This window comes from Bipolaris victoriae (assembly GCF_000527765.1).
Source record: "Bipolaris victoriae FI3 unplaced genomic scaffold scaffold_33, whole genome shotgun sequence".
Lineage (NCBI taxonomy): Eukaryota > Fungi > Ascomycota > Dothideomycetes > Pleosporales > Pleosporaceae > Bipolaris > Bipolaris victoriae.
This window is the reverse complement of record NW_014575359.1, coordinates 94,109-109,809: the sequence shown is the minus strand read 5'-3', so window position 1 is coordinate 109,809 and position 15,701 is coordinate 94,109. Positions and strand designations below refer to the sequence as shown.

Below are 15,701 nucleotides of genomic sequence, written 5' to 3'. Positions count from 1 at the left end.
GATAGTCACGCATTCACGTGGTAAACTAAGTGGTGGACAAACGGACTCCCGAACAAGCTTTTGGCTCGAGAACTGGAATCAATGGGTGGGGCTGGGTTCGGTCGGTAGTTAGGTACGTAGATGGGTAGAATTTGGGTAGAGCTTTACTCACTCTGCGCTATCCCGCACATGATACTGCTTCTCCGCAGCCAAAAAGAAACGGCGGGAAAAAAGAAACGCATGCATGAAAAGACAAGAACCGTACCAAATGTATGCATACGGCAACTAAATGCAACCCTAAGCTAGAAAATTCTAGCTGCCCTGACAGGTAGTAATGTTTTCTTTTCTAGTGCTTGCTTCTAGAACCCAGCTGCTACATTTAGGTCTTGACCCGTTACAAACATTCTCGCATTAGCTGAGGGAGAGGAAAAGAAAAGGGAGCAAAAGTGCTTTCCGGTGGAGTGAACATTGGATTGTAGATCGTTCGATTACGTGCAGAACACTAGCTTGGTGCGACGATAATGACGAAAGTGGTGGTGGTGAAGGTTGCTGTTGTAATGGTGTTTGTAAGTATGCATACGTACATGGTAATCTACATACACCGCAATATGCTACTCTTCATACGCGCAGACACACACACACACACACACACACAAACGTACTCCCTGTATACATTGCATGAGTGAGGCTCTAACTACATTCGTTCTTACATACATGTATGCACTTACAGCACAAGCTGCATTTGTGTAACCCGTCGGGTAACTGCAGCGTACATCTTCTCAACGGCTCCCTCCTTCCATGGCATTCTGTCTGTTTGCTTTTTCCCCTTCATCAATCTTACACTTCAATCTGTTTTCGGCATAGATTGTATGCATGAATAGCAAGAGTACTGCGTCAACCGGATTGGGAAAACGAGGATATGTTCGTTGGTGCATTTTGCACTACTTCATAAGCATGGGGCTTGTGTAACCTGCAAGTCGTTTTGCTGTTGAGGTTGAGGTTGGGGTATGGGGATCTGAAGCGGTGTGAAGAGGGTGGGTGTGAGTGCGAGATAGTGGCGTTCGTTACGGTGTCAGCATTGTTGGGAAAATATGCGACAAGACAACTTGGTGGAGGCATAACCATTGTGTAGACACTGGTTGGCAAAAAAACATGGTGTTATTTCCCCAGAGTCGATATACAGACAGTGGCATGTTGCTAAGTCCCTCTTTTCAGAACTGACAGATATCCTTTTCCAAGACGACTTGCGAATGAGTTGCCAAAAAGAAAACAAGGTGTTCAGATAAAACATCACAATTCCCGCATTCTTTAGAGGCAGGCTTCAGCAAGTGCACACCCATGATATTTTTCTACATTGATGTATCGTATCTAATCGTTTTTTAGAACCCCTGCCTGAACTTGGGTACATATACCTCTTCCAGGTATTTTGCGTCTTCATCGCTAAGCTTGAAGTGAATGTTCTGTACCGCTTCTTCAATTCTTTGTTTGCTGCCCAACCCGATGATGGGGCAAACGCCCTTTTTGATAGCCCATGATGTTGCAATGCATGCCATGCTGACGTTGTTCTTCTTTGCAACCTCTTCGACTCGCTCGATAATCTTCTTGTCAATGGCGTCTTCCCTCGAATAAACGAGTAATTCCTGGAACTTATCGGTTCCTGCACGCTTTGTAGATCGATCATTCCAAGGGCGCGTGAGGGCACCACGGGCTATGGGCGACCATGGGATGAGACCGACGCCAGTGTCTTGACAGTATGGAATCTGGACGATTTGTTAGAGCGGCCCACAGAACTCTCTATACTCCAGTGCTTACCATTTCGCGCTCCTCCTCGCGGTAAAGCAAGTTGTAGTAGTTCTGCATTGAGATGAACTTGTGCCAGCCGTTCTTGTCTGCAATATTTTGCAATGTTTGGAACTCCCACGCAGCCATTGAGCTGGCGCCAATGTAGCGTACCCAGCCCTTCTCAATAACATCGTTCAGGGCCTTCATGATTTCCTCCCTTGGTGTATCACGATCCAAACGATGGATTTGTAGGACATCAATGTAGGTGCCCAATCTTTCTACGCTCTTCTCTACAGCGTCAAAGATGTGCTTGCGACTCAAGCCAACTTGGTTGACCAGCTCGGCGTCGTTGGCGGATGTTTGTGCAATAGGGATGCTGGGGTCTTCTTCGATGACGCCGAAGTAGCATTTCGATAGAATGACGACCTTGCTGCGCGGGATGTTGTACTGCTTCAGCGCTTTTGCAATGATCTTTTCGGAGATACCATGGGAGTAGATATCGGCCTTGACAGCGTTCTGTTAGCCCTGCTTTCACGTATGCGCTATCATTGCGATGATGTGTAGGAAGTCGTCTAGAGAGCAACATACCGTATCCCAGGTGTTGATACCGCACTTGTATGCATGCTCAAGCAGTGGCAAGCTTTCGGCTTCATCCAGAACCCATGGCTGCCACTTGGAAGAGCCATAGCTCATGGCACCCAAGATGACCTTTGAGACTTTGAGGCCAGACTTTCCTAAGCTATTTCGCATGAGCACACTGGCCATTGGAAGCTCCTGTTGCTCATGGCAATGAAGAACTCACTTGACGTATTCCATCTTCTTCTCTGCCATTGTTGCGTGTGTGTATGGGGTCTCTTGGAAAGTCGTGTGAGTGGAGTCGTTGATGACAGTTTTTCTGCGATTGTGACCTTTGCAGCGAGGCAATGGGGGGTTTATAAATCAGATGGCAGTGTTATCGAAGAGAATCGCGGGGTTTGCTGTAAAAGCCGCTCAGCTCGTCCGGCCTTGGGTCAATTAAATGAATTCCAGCCACAAAAGGCCAGGAAGCGGACTCACCTCTGCCAATCTCCGTTCAATGATGTCGCCCTTGAAGTGGGGGTGGATTTTAGCGGAGATATTGCCAGTGGCGTCAACTGAAGTGGGGTTGTCGGAATTAAGCCGCGGTAAATGGAGTACCGCGATGGCAGTAGAGACAACATCATGGTGTCGCTGTCCAACATCAACTGTCAACTTGACACAGGCATAATGTCAACAAGCCAGAGATTGTGAAGCATGTATTATGCACACGCATAATTTGTGCAAGAAGCCGCACAGTCTGAGAGGTGGATTAGTAAAGACAAATAATCACGCGGCGCATGTGCACAACAGTATTTGAGCGACCTCGAAGCCCGTAGGCAAGTGTAGATGCATTGATGAGGCTTTAGTAGCCGTATGAACTATGAATAAAACCGACCCGCTTTAACGCAGCCCGTAGGCTGAATCATGTCATAAACGCCATACCCAGAATGATATCGTAAACTGTCGTCACGCTTACTGACCGCCGCGTAGACGGAGCACCAAGTGGAGCGTGGACTCCTTCTGGATGTTGTAGTCGGCAAGCGTCCTGCCGTCCTCAAGTTGCTTACCAGCAAAGATGAGACGTTGCTGGTCAGGAGGGATACCCTCCTTGTCCTGGATCTTCGCCTTTACATTGTCAATGGTATCGCTTGATTCCACCTCCAAAGTAATCGTCTTGCCGGTCAGTGTCTTGACGAAGATTTGCATACCACCACGCAGACGAAGCACCAAGTGAAGTGTCGACTCCTTCTGGATGTTGTAGTCGGCAAGAGTACGGCCATCTTCCAACTGCTTGCCCGCAAAGATGAGACGTTGCTGGTCCGGAGGAATACCCTCCTTGTCCTGAATCTTTGCCTTGACGTTGTCGATAGTATCCGAAGACTCGACCTCCAGCGTGATGGTCTTGCCGGTCAACGTCTTGACGAAGATCTGCATACCACCGCGCAGGCGGAGGACGAGATGCAGGGTAGACTCCTTCTGAATGTTGTAGTCGGCAAGGGTGCGGCCATCCTCGAGTTGCTTTCCGGCGAAAATCAGACGCTGCTGATCCGGGGGAATGCCCTCCTTGTCTTGGATCTTGGCCTTGACATTGTCGATGGTGTCGGATGACTCGACTTCGAGTGTGATGGTCTTTCCGGTGACTGGTAGTAATGTTAGTGACAGCTCCAACGTAAGCGATAACCAAGTGGCAACTTACGAGTCTTGACGAAGATTTGCATACCACCACGGAGGCGGAGGACAAGGTGGAGAGTTGATTCCTTCTGAATGTTGTAGTCGGCAAGGGTTCGGCCATCCTCAAGCTGCTTGCCGGCGAAGATCAAGCGCTGCTGGTCTGGTGGGATGCCCTCCTTGTCCTGGATCTTGGCCTTGACATTGTCGATGGTGTCGGAGGACTCAACCTCGAGGGTGATGGTCTTGCCGGTGACTGCGAAGCTGGTTAGCAGCTGAGGCGCGATAAAGGCCAAGGTGGCGATGGCTACTACTTACGGGTCTTGACGAAGATCTGCATGGTTGCGTGTTGTCTTCTGTGTTTGATGGGTTGTGTGTTGTGTGTGTATTGAAAACAGCCTTTCTTTTGGTGCTGTAGGGTGAGGGTAAGAGTAAGGAAAGAGAAAGGGCAGGGCTGGCGGAGAGGTGGCTTATATGGAGGCAGGCTGAGGCAGTGACTGGGTCAAAGGGCGAGTAATGATGCGACCAGAGTCCGTGCACCAATCAGCGACTGCGCACGGGAACATTCCGGCTGTTTCCACCGCCTCGCCGCAGCGCTGCCCATCGCCTATTCTTTGCCGCCGTCCATGTGCTATTATTCAGCCTGGCAATTCACTTGCTGCACTAGAACGCCACCTGTTTGTTGCCTCTTTTCGTCGCCGCCCGAGTTCCATGGTGTTGTTGTGGTGGTGGCGACGTTGGACTATCGTCGACTCCAGCTCTCCCCCCGCTGGGCCCACCGTTATCGCCTGGAGCCTGGACCTCCCCTGCCCCCCCGGACATGTGACGTATGTACGCTCCCAAAGAAGCCAACCGCGCCTCTGCGGTGTTGAAGCCGACCACCGCCTTCACCGACCCGGTACCAAACGCCATACGTGTACATCCAGTAGAGTACTGTACAGTCCGCAACCGGAACCTAAATTGGTTGACTCTGCATTATCAAAAGATGGTCTGGTGCTTGTCGGAGCTGCCGTCGCGCCATATTCAATGTGCCAAGGCAGCTGCGACAGTGAATCTACTGCGCAGCCCCCGCGGCGAAACCGCTCATCGCCCACGGTAGAGCACGCCATCAAGCGTATAACTTCACTCTCAGACAGCATTTACATCGCTCGGAACATGTCAAACATGCGCCAAGTGACGAATACGCAGCTGTGACGTACGCAAGATATGTGATCACAGTATGTTACAGCCGCATCGCGGGGTAAGTATTTACTCTACTGTCCTGCATCCAGCTCCCATCTACGGTGTGATTACGGTTACCGCGGCCGAACTTGCACGTCAGCCCTTCTTGAAGCCCAGTAATCGACTCCATTTATCGGCGCGCATCCGGGTTAGTCGAATTACGGCGTGCTCCACCTCCGCAATGGCGACCCCAATGCTCACAAATCCTTCGCTGACGGCCGCCGTGTGTTCGCTCGAACACAAGGCTTGGGCAGCGCTCTGCAGCTCTGGCTCCGATATTATCCCACTCTTGTCGAGCAATCCCGTCATGATATTTCCGGGCGACATGATCCTAAGCTCCGTGTCCTCACCAACCGTTCACGAGATGCTTCAGGGCCCCGATTTCAGACCTTGGAAGTCATATATCCTCAGCCATGACGAAGTGATTCCGCTGGGCAAAGATAGCGCGCTCATTTATTATCGCGTGGAAGCTACAAGAGACAACGAGACATTCAGAGCCATTTGTTCGAGTGCATGGGTTCTCGAAGGTTCCAGCCAGAGTCTAGCGGGAGAATGGAAGATGGCAAGCCATCAGCAAACCCTGATCTAGGTGATATACGATACAGGTAATATGGAGGGTACGCCAGGCGTGGCCTCGAGGTGTTGGTAATGGTACATAGAGGTTGGCTCAACAAACACTACCCATGCAACCAGGATTATAAACTATAATTAAACTATTTCCAAGCATATCACCTTAGTTCCAACTTTGTCTTTTCTTTACTCAGATGCTACAACATGGATTGTACAAGGCCCCAAACGCACCAACATTAACCCGACACAGAGCTGAACCGACGGCGACTGGCGATCTCCACATCGCGCGGGCGCAACCACTAGCGGCCGCTCAGTGACGTATGGATCTTCCGATGTTCCGTTACTGAACGACCCCCCAACAGGGGGTCAAGACCACAAGAAGCAACGAAACCAGCACCAGCCTTGCTATCACTTTTCGCTTTAACCCTATCCTTCTTTTCATCGATGCAGATAGCTGTCTTTCGGCAGCTCGGTCAATCGTTTTTCTTCCAGTCAGCAGCCACCGTTCCGAGCATACCTCTACCATTACATCTACACACGTCTACACAGCGCCTGAGCAATATGGCAGTCACATATGCGGCAGCCGTCAGCATACCCAACGGGGCACTGCGGCAACCAACAATCCAAGCCCGTGCCTGCTCTGACCCTGACATGCGAGCATCGTTTGAAGCATCGGCAGTAACGACACACGGAGCCGAGCAGGAGAAGCAGAAGCCGCAGCGGCCTGGAGCAGGGGTCAGGGCAAAGACGAGTTTCCGGGGGTGGGCAACCAAGAAGGAAAGCAAGACGAGTCCGAAAGCTTCGCAACAGCAGCAGTACCATCAGAAAAGTGATTACCAGCCTTATATTGTCGAAGACAGCCGACCGTCAGGCCAGTACCCTCGGGCAGAGCATAGGCCCAACTCTGGAAACGAGGAAGAAAATGTCTACGTGCTTACGCTCAAGGTGACGGATGAGCTTGCAGAGTCCATGGAAGAGATGCGGAATCGGTATTTTCCCAAGCACCTGAATCGCACGGGTGCGCACTTGACGCTTTTTCATGCGCTGCCTGAATCCAAGATGGAGACGCTAGAACAGGGGCTAGCGCAGGTAGCAAGCAATGTAAAGCCCTTCACCGTCTCGTCTGGCAAGCCGTTCCGCATGCGCAAAGGCGTGGGCATCAATGTTGACGAGGGGTACCAGGCGATGAAGCACGTGCACGCTGATTTGCAGTCGCAGTGGGCAGCCTTTTTGAGTGAGCAGGATGCTGGCGGGTTCCGGCCGCACTGGACTGTTATGAACAAGGTGGACGATGAGCACAAGGTTGACGGTGCTTTTTCCACTATCCGACAGGAGCTGTCTGAGCGCAATCAGGAGGGGCAGGCCGTGGGGTTGGATCTGTGGAGGTATGAGCGTGGGAATTGGATCTTTGCCAAGGAGTTCCTTTTTGGCGACGCCACAAGGACTCCTGCAAGTACGCCTGGGTCATCACCGGGTAGCAAAAGCTCGACCTGGTCACCTCGTCAAGGTCAGGGTGAACAGAGTCCCAGTGGAGGTCCCGCAAGGAGGCCCAGCATGTTCAAACGGGGAAGTAGCGTTGGTAATGCCCTGCGGTCGATGAGCTTTCGACGAAAGAGTTGATGAACGGTATCGCATGTGTGATGTCGTGAAGTATAGCGTGTTTAGACTCGGCGTATGCTGTCTCTTGTTGTACTAGAACATGTATAATATACTCGCAGTTTGATGTTAATTGACTCATATCAGCCTGTTGTTGGCACGAAGAAAGCTGCAGGCGAAGGGACTTGTAAGACGGTAGATTCTTTGGGTAAACTTTGCCAGGGTCTGCGGCTTGGCACCGCCATTTGGTAGACGCGGAGCACACCGGTCGTGGTACCGGGTCTCCCATGCCCATGGTTCGTAATGGTCAATGTGGCGGCATGTACTTGGATGCTAAAGTACAGAGGCGTCGGCACATGAATTGCTAAATATATGGAGCGTTGCTTGACCGCATTATAAGCTTTATTTGCAGCGGCGTCAGCATGTAGCGTGAAGACATGATGGGGATGCTTGTCTCGCCACAGATGTACAGTAAGACGCGCGTCGCATAAGGCGTGAGTCCCTTTCGAGGGCTATCGTGAGATGTGAGGAAGGGGGGCCGCTAGTCAGTAGTAGAAGGGCCGTGGGTATGCGCCCTCGTACTCCCTACACACTGATCATGCGTACTTGTCAGCCACAGTAACAAGGCGACGGGCGGCCGTCACCGGCTCGGGAGTGGCCTGTGATTGGCCCGTCACCCGCCACAGTCGTCAGCCACAACCCGTCTCAAACCAGGGGCGCGGATCGCTTCCGACTGCGTGGACCGGGCGTGATCAAAAGATTCTGTTCCTTCAACGCCTCCAATTTCACAGCATAGAGGCACGTGGGACATTTTCAGGGGGGAAGCGCGGTACAAGGAACAGGACTTGGGAATTGCGAGCAGCATGACCGCAGTTGAGGTGATTGGTACCTGCTCAGCTGCCTCTCGTGATGCGCCGTTGGCAGCAATTGGCGGTGGTATACGACGTTACCCGCAGAGCACTGTGACCCTGTGCTGCAATTAGAAGCGGATAGGCTGAGTGATCAGGGACGGTCGCATCTGGGCCCCGAATTCTGCAGGGGCCGGTGCCGTTAGGGGACAATTGACGAGCGTAGCGGCCAACGGGCTACAAATGCGGTGGGTGAAGAAAGGGGAAGCTGGACGCTAGAAGCTCGGAAGAGGCCAGGGAGCAGCTTAGCTCCGCTAAATGTGGACGCAGTACCAGACCATATAACATCCAGCTGGCCTCATCACACACCGAGCTCTCTGGCTTTGACCTACTTACGCATCCGCTTCTGTCCTCCTCTTTGCAAACCTGCCTTTCGCTTCTAGTGCTTGGAAGCACCCCATTGCTAGCCTTCACAACACCTCCACCGCCGCCTAATCCCTGACTACCGCCCCTTCACAACACCACCGCCAATATGAAAGGTATGCACTCTCAATTGTGCTCCACCCACGCATAGCTAATAGCAGATGCAGCCATCATTCTCGTCGGAGGGTTTGGAACCCGTCTGAGGCCTCTGGTATGTCTCTCCGCACCTCCTCCGCCTTTGCGAGCCCCGCGTTGGCAAAAGCAATGAGACGCAAAGCTGACGCCCAATTGCAGACCCTCACCTACCCCAAGCCGCTCGTCGAGTTCGCCAACAAGCCCATGATCCAGCACCAGATTGAGGCCCTTGCTGCCGCTGGTGTCACCGATGTTGTCCTTGCTGTTAACTACCGCCCGGAGATCATGGCCGAGGCCCTCAAGACCGTTAGTAGATGCCTCCCACGATCATGCAAGAACATTCCAATAACCGTCTCCGCAGTACGAGAAGCAGTACAACGTCAGCATTACGTTTTCCGTCGAGACCGAGCCCCTCGGCACCGCCGGTCCCCTCAAGCTCGCCGAGAACGTCCTGGGCAAGGACGACTCGCCCTTCTTCGTCCTCAACGCCGATGTCACCTGCGACTACCCCTTCAAGCAGCTCGCCGAATTCCACAAGAACCACGGTGATGAGGGTACCATAGTCGTAACCAAGGTGGAGGAGCCGTCCAAGTACGGTGTCGTTGTACACAAGCCTGGCCATGCCTCCAAGATTGACCGTTTCGTCGAGAAGCCCGTCGAGTTCGTCGGCAACCGCATCAACGCCGGTATTTACATTTTGAACACCAGCGTACTCAAGCGCATTGAGCTCCGCCCTACATCGATCGAGCAGGAGACTTTCCCTGCTATTGTCAAGGATGGTCTGCTCCACTCCTTTGACCTCGAGGGTTTCTGGATGGATGTTGGACAGCCCAAGGACTTCTTGTCCGGTACCTGCCTCTACCTTTCGTCGCTTGCTCGCAAGAACTCCAAGCTGCTCACACCAGCATCCGAGCCTTACGTCTACGGCGGAAACGTCCTGATTGATCCTTCAGCCAAGATTGGCAAGAACTGCCGCATCGGACCCAACGTCACCATTGGACCCGATGTTGTTATTGGCGACGGTGTGCGTCTGCAACGATGCGTACTTCTCAAGAACAGCCGTGTCAAGGACCACGCCTGGGTTAAGTCGACCATTGTCGGCTGGAACAGCACCGTTGGCAAGTGGGCACGTCTAGAGAACGTTACTGTTCTTGGTGACGATGTCTCGATTGGCGACGAGGTCTACGTCAACGGTGGTTCCGTACTGCCGCACAAGTCGATCAAGCAGAACGTCGACAGTAAGTTTTCCATGTTTTATTCATTTAGTCGGTACACCGACTAACATTGCCCAGCTCCTTCGATCATCATGTAAACGCGATACCCGATCGGACACGACCGAACTCTACACTTTTTAATACTGTGTACTTTCTTTGTATATTGCGCATACCACCCGGGCATATAGAGTGCGAAGGTGTTTCTGTTTCTCAACAAGGGCGTCTAGCATCCTTTTTCAGCATAGGGTTTTACGAAACATGAACACATCTACACTCCAAAAAAGCGTCTAAGAAAGGTTGGGATGCTTTTTTTCTCTCTGATATCCTGGTTTCGGTTTCTTTTTTGGTGGGTTTCAGCGGGATGTGGTTTTGTGGTGGTGGCTACAAGAACCATTATTTAGAGACGGAGGTTTAGGGGAACAGAAAAAAAAATCAATGAAGAGATGGTGGCATAAGTGAAACACATATTATAAGAATATTTATTAGTGTTTATTGAAGTATGGAATGTACTTGTTGTTCATGTGGAGTTTGTGAATGGGTTGATTGGTTTCGTTTTGATAATTACTTTTTTGCGCGTGGGGAAAGACCAGGATATACTATAGATGTAGTAGTCTCTCTCTCTGGACATATGTACCAATCCCCCTATTGGTCTCTTCCATCCTCGTTCCACAAACACACTCATCAATCCCTTCCTTCCATATCTCCTATGCTCCCACTCTCCTCATACCGACTACAAAAAAAAAGAGTTAAAGCTCATACATATGTCTACATCCTAATCACTTGTCCTCCCTGCCTCCATCCATCTCCTCACCCATGCCTCCCACAATCCCACACCTGCCCAACCTCACACATCTTCCTAAGCCCACACCTCGTCTTCTTCTTCTTTGTAACACCATTACACTGCACCTTCTCCATGCCTCCTTTCTTTCCTTTGCCTTTTCCAGTCTTCTTCTTGGTCACGCGAGACGAAGTCGTAGTAGTGGTCTTGGCTTTGCCCTTGCCCTTTTGCCCCGCACGCTGCGTACGTCTGACCGGTCTTGCCGCCGGCGATGGTGGTGGTGGTGGTGTCGGCGAGCGCAGTTCACAAGTCGGTGGTGGACTGGAGAGCGGGGAGGAGGAAGTGTAGCGCGGGCGTGGTCGGGGTGGGAGGGACGATGCTGGCGAACTGAGATGGGTTGGTGGAGAGGAAAGAGGGGAGGAGGAAGGTTGGGGGGAGCGGGCTGGTGAGCGGGCGAAGGAAAGGGGTGCTGGTGGTGTTTTGCGGGTTGGAGTCGCTTGCTTGCTGCTGCTGCTGGTTGGAAGATATTCTGGGCGGAGTTGATATGTGGATTCCCCTTCTCCTTCGATGGCTTCGACCATGTATTCGAAGACTGCTACGACGGCGTCTTCGTGGTCTGGAACCAATTCGGTCATGTGGTCTGTGATGGCTTCGAGACTCAGCGGGCCGTTGCTGAGGACTTGGATGAAGGAGGTTTCGATCTCCTGGGTTGTGGGTGATTGGATGGTGTGTGGAGAGGACATGATCAAAGTGTGTTTTTGACAATTCTCAAGATTTGCTTTCTTGTGTGATGGAGAAGAAAGATTGGAGTGGACTTTTGTGGGAGAAGGGAGGAATGGGGACTGGTTTTTTTGTAGTGGACTGACAAGAGGTGAACAAAGAAGAAATCTGAGACAATGGACTTGGTGCCTTGAGACAATCGCCATTGTGTATAACAGTAAGAGCTTTTGGGATGTTGCGGTGAATCCGCCTCAGTGGCTTTTTGTATTCTCTATTATTACGTTATTGTAGTATTTTGAAGCTCATTGTATATAATATGAAATCACATCTGGTATTTCCGTGGTGACTTCAAATGGAAGTGAGGTGTACAATAAAGCTTGAGTATGTGTGAAATGTGTGGTGTTTGGCCAAGCAATTGCTACTTCATTCACAAACAATACATTCACCAAAGCAGGGTTTGTGTGTAGAAATCATTTTGATTCGTAATGTTCGTTATACTTCCATTTCCTAAATTGCAAGCACAGAGCATCGTCGTACAATAGTACTTGTGAGCTGGAAGGATGGGCAAGGATGGAAGCAGAGTGAAGAGAATGCTATGCATGTTTGTTCTGCAAGCATGCCAACTTCCAAACAACTTGTAACTTCAGATACTCTCTACTGCATATCCGAGTAGATGATCAATGGCCTTGCCTCAAACTTGGGCATCAATTGCTTCTTGATTCCAGCATGAACCTCGTCAGCTTGGTCAAAGTATTCCATGTCGGTCAAGGAATCAAAGACACAGCGAGCCATGAGGTTGTACCCTTGGTTGCGGTGGTCTTCGTAGGGAGCACTGGCCTGGGAAAGCTGGATGTACTGCTTTCCGTCCTAGAGAGATATGACGTTAGCTTGTGTACTAGGGTACAAAAAAGACAAAGCACCTCGGCAATCACGAGAGCACAGGATTGGCGGGTAGGGTATATTTAGCACCATGTCGGTTAGGAAGGAGGAGCCTGAGCCGCCCACATGCATCGCGATCACAAGGAAGTTTCCGCGATATGCAGACACCCACGACGGTCACTCCACCCCATTTTTCCTAGTCGCGGCAGTACTCTGCACCCGCCACGTACCGTAGCCGCTTGAAACACGGGCAAGCGACTAGGGAAAACATGTAGCCATGGTACGATTCGTCCGCGGTGAGGAATTAAAAAAGGCGCAACAAATGCCCCGAGGGCGATAAGATTCTGGGCGTGTCGGGCATGACGAAATGGGCCTGACGTGCATGCACGGTCCGATTATGTAATGCGCTTTGGGGCACTGTGAAAGAGCGGACGCAGTATGGGTGCCTTCCTCACAGGGAAAGGTGCGGCATAGACGACGGTCGGACGTAGGGTGTACGAGTCAAGAAGCGGACTTGTTTAACGTACCTTTGTTGCGTCTTGGGCCAGAGTGCTGTACAGGCCGATTACTTCCTGGATGGTGTCTTTGTCGCCGATCTTGAAGAACGTGAGGCGGACAATCTTGGGCATGATGGCGGCTCGCTAAATTATTGGGCGGGTACAAAGTAAATTCGGTGGGTGAGTTGAGTCTAGGCCTGGTGCAATACGTTGATTGACGTGTGGACAATGTTGAAACATTCAGTCCACAGGGTATATGTATAGGTTGTGGGTGTCGGAGCTTCAAGCTTCGGCATAGGTGGAGAGCCATGTGAAATCCAGCGGCCATTTCGGTTCCCCTATGGTTTGCATAGGAAAAAGGTTGAGACCAGCTCCGTACTTGTGGTATGGATGCTTTTTTGCTCAGGATACCGCAGTCACAGAAGGGCTATCCGCACATGCTGGCCCCGCCCAGGACCACGGGCATCATGTAGATACGTATGTGGACAGTGGACATGGCGACATGGGACATGGGCATATGTGTACATATGTACATGTGTACATAGATTGCAGACTAGGCTGATTGCTGCCCGTCGGACATTGGAGAGCGATCAGAGCTAGTAGATGAGTTATGAAAGAGGGAATCCTGGCTGACAGCGGGGTTGGGCTGCGGGGTTCATTGCTGCCGGCCGTCTGGGCTGGGCAAGACAGACGGCAGACATGGTGAGCCAGTAGGCAATACGGGGGGATTTTGGCCGTTATGGAATTGTTGCCCGTCGAGCACGGAGGGGAGTGGACCGGGCCTCTTGTTGCGTCGGCCTCGTATTGTGCATGTATGGACGGAAAGAAGCGTGAAGGCAAAGTCACGGGATTGGAGCGTGTCGGGATGGCCCCCCACCTAGTCGCAGGCATCGGTAGTGGGACATGGCCACAGGCCGGCCCCCCTCCCCTCCAAGTAAGTAGTACACACGGATACGTACGTATGTACATACACATGTACATCCAGCTAGCTAGCCTGTTGCCCTGCAGGCCCCTCGTCCATTGGAAGTATCGCTGTCACGGTCAGGCAGCGCGGCGACGAGGCTGAAGAGGAGGGCGAGGCCGTGGCTGGTTGGAGTGGTGCGAGAACATGTGGGTCTTAGTACCGCCTAGTATGAATGGAACAAGGCCGATTTGAAGACGACATGGACATGGTCGAAACAGGACGACGACGACGCCTCGTCCATGGCCGCCATTGAACCGCCCGCTGCTTGTTCCGGACTTTGGTCTGTATTGTCTCGTCTGCTAACGCATCCTCGATGGAGAGACATCAGTGCGCACAGAGAGGGGCGCATGGCTTTGCCGGACAACGACGCCTTCTTCACCGCCTATTTTGCAGCTTGGGGGTGTGCGGGTGGCCGTGCTTGCGGGTGTACGCTCGCGTCATCCACAGATCTCCCGCGCGCGAAACAGGCTGCTGAAGGCTTTTTTGCCTTCTCCACATGGGGGAGAGATAATGGGCTGGCGCTGGAGTAAGGCGCCCGCTACGCCACCACACGACGACGACGACGGCTATCATTCTTTGTCTGGTCGCCCACGGTCATCGTTGCTCGCGCTTCGTTGCCGCCGTGAACAAGCGCCCTGGCCCCGCTTCATGTACGTACTTGGATATGTACATATGTTGCAGTACACATGGAGGCAGAGAGAGGCCATGTATCGACCACCGCGTTGGATCGGCGCCAGGCAAAAAGCGGCCGTTGCTGGCCCTGGGACCTAGCATGCACCGCTGCCTGTCGTGAACCGCCTCGACCTATGGATTCACCGAGATTATGCGTCCGCTCCACGACGACCTGCTCTGTGCTCACCCAGCCTTTTGTAAGTACTGCTGCTGCTGCTGCTGCTCGAGAACCCACTACGCGGCAGGCCAGACATCGAGTACACGCTGCAGCCGCCCGACGCACGATCCCTTTGTGTCCAATTCAGAGGAGAGAAGGAAAAAATCTTCATCTCGTCCTCGGCAACATGCTCTCCATCTCTGTCTGCCTGCCTCGCTCAACCATGGCAGTGTGGACCCAGTCATGACACTGGACCGCTGCCTTTGGTCAACGCCTCCAGGGTCTGTCAACAAGTTGCATTGTGAAATCTCTCGCAATGGCCCGGCAGGCCTGCGCAGGAACGCATGGCCCCTACTGGCTGCTCCCCTTCTCGTCAATCATGGCCTGTCCCAAATCTACTCCACCACATCTTGCCATGCTGCTCCAGCTCCTGCTCCAGCCCCGAGCAACCCACCCCGGCACACAATCTCCACAGCTGCCAATTTATGCCTGCATGGACACGGTTCACAGTTAACAGCCGTTGACCCTTTGCCTCATTGAGATGCAGGCGCATTGCAAAGCAGCCATGATCTGGGGGCCGTGCTCGCTGCATGTATGCGTTGGCAGTGACGCTTGATGCTTTCTGGTAGCACCAACCCCAGGTATCTTGACATTCCTCGAACGCATCAATCAGCTCCCCTCATTTGACCGCTTGGCCACGCCCACCCCTGATGGCCCCATGCTATGCCGGATGCGATGCATTCTCGCTTCGAGCCACTATGCTTTGCATCCCTCGCTCCCTCACAGAATCCTGTGTACACGCCCTCCTCAAGCGCTTCCAAAAGGGCCCCCTAGCCGACTAGCCGCCCCATTTTTATTTTGCTCTGCCATGCATGTTTGGTCTAGTCGTGCTGAACCCCTCTAGACCCTGCCCATCCAGAAACCCTACATGGAAACTCCACGCAGTCTGTCGCCAAGGTTCCCTGGTTTCGGTACACTTGTCAAAAGGTTGCAGAGTCTGACGTATTATTTATTTTTGCCTTCTCCCCTCCTCACGTTGC

At 52.3% G+C, this 15,701-nt stretch overlaps 7 protein-coding genes across 7 annotated transcripts; 3 read left to right on the top strand and 4 right to left on the bottom strand.

Annotated features, from left to right (window-relative positions):
- Nucleotides 1-1,358: 1,358 nt before the first annotated feature.
- On the bottom strand, nt 1,359-2,592 carry COCVIDRAFT_96617 (hypothetical protein; the record flags this gene model as incomplete). The annotated part of the gene is made up of 4 exons (XM_014702144.1): nt 1,359-1,739; nt 1,792-2,265; nt 2,350-2,500; nt 2,564-2,592. 4 exons carry the CDS (start codon nt 2,590-2,592, stop codon nt 1,359-1,361), a joined length of 1,035 nt encoding a protein of 344 aa, XP_014557630.1.
- Nucleotides 2,593-3,291: 699 nt separating this feature from the next.
- COCVIDRAFT_96666 (hypothetical protein) lies at nt 3,292-4,327 on the bottom strand (the record flags this gene model as incomplete). Its single annotated transcript, XM_014702143.1, has 3 exons — nt 3,292-3,959; nt 4,016-4,243; nt 4,306-4,327. 3 exons carry the CDS (start codon nt 4,325-4,327, stop codon nt 3,292-3,294), a joined length of 918 nt encoding a protein of 305 aa, XP_014557629.1.
- Nucleotides 4,328-5,389: 1,062 nt separating this feature from the next.
- COCVIDRAFT_96596 (hypothetical protein) lies at nt 5,390-5,797 on the top strand (the record flags this gene model as incomplete). The annotated part of the gene is made up of 1 exon (XM_014702142.1): nt 5,390-5,797. One exon carries the CDS (start codon nt 5,390-5,392, stop codon nt 5,795-5,797), a length of 408 nt encoding a protein of 135 aa, XP_014557628.1.
- A 542-nt stretch (nt 5,798-6,339) lies between these two features.
- On the top strand, nt 6,340-10,092 carry COCVIDRAFT_36908 (hypothetical protein; the record flags this gene model as incomplete). The annotated part of the gene is made up of 5 exons (XM_014702141.1): nt 6,340-7,330; nt 8,813-8,856; nt 8,940-9,086; nt 9,142-10,018; nt 10,073-10,092. 5 exons carry the CDS (start codon nt 6,340-6,342, stop codon nt 10,090-10,092), a joined length of 2,079 nt encoding a protein of 692 aa, XP_014557627.1.
- A 709-nt stretch (nt 10,093-10,801) lies between these two features.
- On the bottom strand, nt 10,802-11,515 carry COCVIDRAFT_15142 (hypothetical protein; the record flags this gene model as incomplete). Its single annotated transcript, XM_014702086.1, has 1 exon — nt 10,802-11,515. One exon carries the CDS (start codon nt 11,513-11,515, stop codon nt 10,802-10,804), a length of 714 nt encoding a protein of 237 aa, XP_014557572.1.
- A 631-nt stretch (nt 11,516-12,146) lies between these two features.
- COCVIDRAFT_96769 (hypothetical protein) lies at nt 12,147-13,000 on the bottom strand (the record flags this gene model as incomplete). Its single annotated transcript, XM_014702140.1, has 2 exons — nt 12,147-12,359; nt 12,899-13,000. The coding sequence occupies 2 exons, from the start codon at nt 12,998-13,000 to the stop codon at nt 12,147-12,149; spliced, it is 315 nt and encodes a 104-aa protein (XP_014557626.1).
- A 607-nt stretch (nt 13,001-13,607) lies between these two features.
- Nucleotides 13,608-14,625, top strand: COCVIDRAFT_15141 (hypothetical protein; the record flags this gene model as incomplete). The annotated part of the gene is made up of 4 exons (XM_014702085.1): nt 13,608-13,802; nt 13,877-13,978; nt 14,015-14,358; nt 14,514-14,625. The coding sequence occupies 4 exons, from the start codon at nt 13,608-13,610 to the stop codon at nt 14,623-14,625; spliced, it is 753 nt and encodes a 250-aa protein (XP_014557571.1).
- Between the last annotated feature and the right edge of the window lie 1,076 nt (nt 14,626-15,701).